The sequence below is a fragment of the Pistacia vera genome, unplaced genomic scaffold (assembly GCF_008641045.1).
Source record: "Pistacia vera cultivar Batoury unplaced genomic scaffold, PisVer_v2 Contig357, whole genome shotgun sequence".
NCBI lineage: Eukaryota > Viridiplantae > Streptophyta > Magnoliopsida > Sapindales > Anacardiaceae > Pistacia > Pistacia vera.
Genome location: NW_022196176.1, coordinates 1,088,384 through 1,091,621, shown reverse-complemented (window position 1 = coordinate 1,091,621; position 3,238 = coordinate 1,088,384). Strand labels below are relative to the sequence as shown.

General features: G+C 35.4%; 1 protein-coding gene across 1 annotated transcript; it reads left to right on the top strand.

The window, feature by feature from the left end:
- The first annotated feature begins 1,475 nt into the window (after positions 1-1,475).
- On the top strand, positions 1,476-2,274 carry LOC116139692 (probable calcium-binding protein CML41). The gene has a single exon (XM_031425355.1). It carries the CDS (start codon positions 1,658-1,660, stop codon positions 2,216-2,218), a length of 561 nt encoding a protein of 186 aa, XP_031281215.1. The 5' UTR covers positions 1,476-1,657; the 3' UTR covers positions 2,219-2,274.
- The last annotated feature ends 964 nt before the right edge of the window (positions 2,275-3,238 follow it).

Here is a 3,238-nt window from a genome sequence, read left to right as displayed (position 1 = left end):
AGAATAAACAATGATAAAATTCCATAACCCCGAGGGGTTGGCCTGATGGTTAAAGAAGTTTACTCCCTTCATTGAGTTTCTAAATTTGAATCTTGTGTTCACCTACTATATTGTGATTTATCTTATCTTTTGGGTTTGTAGAGTGTTCAATAGACTCTGAAGATTAGTTTAGGTATAGCGTAAGCTGACCCGGATCATGACGTGATGAGCAATTATTTCCTGAAAATCAGAAGAGAAATTCCAAGGAGATTTCTGATAATTGCACCCTTAAATTCATTGTAATTGATTAAAGAAGTATGCCACTATGAACTTTAAATATTCTCCAATCACTCAACTTCCACACGCTGCTTTTACGAGGTCCTTAACTCAGTATTAATTTATCGGTTTTTGGTTGTGTAAAAGGATCAAGGACAATGCATATATTTGATTATTTCTTCAAAAATGTGGACACTCATCATGATTCATGCTTTTTCGTACCAATAGTCCAAAAAGAATTGTAAACAAAGAATTTCCATGAAATTCTATCAGTCAAGAGTCAAGACCACTGGGCTCCTAAAGAAAATAATTTAGGAAGATCATTAGCAAATACTCATCCCATTCTTTATAATTGACGTTTTAAGGCTCTACACATTTTTTAATAAATCAATTTTATCTCTCCTCTTATTGTTGCCCTCAAGATCAAAGGACATTATGCCTGTATTTTGACAACTTCATTACAACTTTTTCAACACCCAAGAAAATAACTAGAAGATCACAGATCATTTGTCTTTGGCATTAAAAATTTCTTGGTGTGGAATTTTTAATATACAAAACCAATAACTCTGGATTGAATACTAAGTCTTCTTGAGAAAAAGAACAACTGACCTTGGGAAATGAAATTGTAAAACAACTGGAAGACACAGAAATACACAGCAGTATTCATTCATTCGTAGTGAAAGCAACGCAGCTACCGCTGGTTTTTTGACTTTGACGTTTTAGCTTTTCCCATCCAGTAAAGCTCTGCATTCTTAACTCAAACGCGGAGTAAAAAAATGACCCCATGAAGAGGAGAGCCCGACTGCATGCTCTACATACGCATGCTGCTGTTGAGCTATTTGCCAACAAATTACGCGTTAATTAGGCGCGGCAGGCATTAGGTTCTTTTCCACTGCTTATACCAGATTATAACCAACCTGCCTGCTCCATGCACACTACAAACACACATTACATTAACTTACCAAATACCAATATCTGTTAGGCAGACCGACCCAATTTCAACTTAAATAAGCTTCTGTTAACTTTCTTGTCCAACTTTACACCCGTAAAACACTCTTCAGATGTAGCAAAGTGGACCCAAATAATGGAGAAACAAAACATTTCCTTACTTTATATATGTAAGTACGTGATTTTTACACATCGTGAAGAGTGCGTGTGACTAAATGTATTCAAGGACAATAATGTATTAATTTAATTTGGCCCCTTTCAGGAAATTGCCATGCAATTTCCCTTCCACCAAAAACCAAAATCATACGTTATCACCATTCTCGTCTCTGTCAGCGGCTGTTTCATAGCAACTCCTTTAAGCTTTCAGAAAATTCATTTTTTCTGTCAGACTTTATTGCCTTTTACTCTATTATATAAACGCTACGTTACATGATATTGAAACCATTAAGCTAAGATGGCAGCTGATCGAGTATCTAAACCATCCAAATGGTTCTCAAACAAGGGACTGAGGTTAAGTTTTCCTCGTCGCAGATCAAAGTCTAGGTCAACATCAAGCTCTCCTACCTCCCCTATATCTCAAGGTGAAAGTACAACAAAAAAACCCTCTAGAGATGATGAGCTGAAAGAGGTTTTTCGTCATTTTGATGGTGATGGTGATGGGAAAATATCGGCTCTCGAACTTAGGGGTTACTTTGCATCTATTGGAGAGTACATGTCGTACGAAGACGCTCAAGGAGCGATCGATGATCTCGACACAGATGGTGATAATTTACTTGACTTTCAGGACTTTCTGCGGCTTATGCAAGGAGAGGGCGATGAAGATCTCAAGAGGGCTTTTGAGATGTTTGAATTGGAGAAGAAAGGTTGCATAACTCCAAAAGGATTGCAAAACATGTTGAACCGCCTAGGAGATTCAAAATCTTATGATGAGTGTGTTGCCATGATTCAAATCTTCGACATCGATCGGAATGGAGTGCTTGATTATCAAGAGTTTTACCGGATGATGAGTGATTAGTATTTTCCTACATGTAGATAAATATATATCATGTCTTTTTTTTTGTTTTTTGTTTTGTTGGGAGTTGTGTGTACTTTAACTAATTCCTATAGTTCTAAGTGAACGATCTTGATAAATCCTCTTAGTGGCTTATGCGAACTTAAGAACCCATATTAATCCCTTACTCTTTTATCATCAGACCATCCTATAGTAGTTTATATATATATATATATATATAATATGTCTAAGTACGCTTGCATGACTCTTATGGTGCACTGGCTATTAAAATGATTCCATTAGTCGAAACTATGTCTTTCCTTTTTGTTTTTCATTTCCCGGTCAAAAAATTATTTCACTAGTCTTGCGAATCTATTCTTTAGTACTAAGCTAACACATATGTACATGATATGATCATATATATGATTCTGTAGTCATCTATAAGTTTGCTCCTTTTATTTGGTGATTGTGGGGGAATAATCTGTAAAATATATAGCTAGCAAACGTTATATATATTGAAAGAGCATATATTCATGTTGAGTAATGTTATATTTATACCACTCTTTTACACCATTTTCATTACATCATGATGTGACATATTCTACAACCACACAAATTCTATTATAATATTAAAAATTTAAAATAATTAAAAATTTGTGTTGTTATGATATAAATCATAACATAATATAATGAAAATAGTATAAAAGAGTGGTGTAAATGTAGCATTACTCACTTATGTTTGACCATCTTATTAATGATGTCAAACTTCCACAAACCGATGTGATTGTGGGCTTAAAGCAGACAATACCTCTAAAAACCTACTTATCATGTGATTGAAGACAACATAACAATAGTTAGCACTAGAAGGAGGGTCCAAGCTATGTTGAAGCCAAACTCTCATATCGGCTAGGAGACGAGGGCCTCTCAAAAACCCAAAGACACCTTTTCAAGAAAAATTTGTGTAGGTCTCTCAACAGCCTAGCCTATGGGCTCAAAGCGAATAATACCTCTAGAAACTGATCTATCATGCGACTAGATACGGTA

Coding starts and splice junctions, on each gene's coding strand:
- LOC116139692 (XM_031425355.1), top strand. CDS start 1,658: ATGGCAGCTGATCGAGTATCTAAACCATCCAAATGGTTCTCAAACAAG.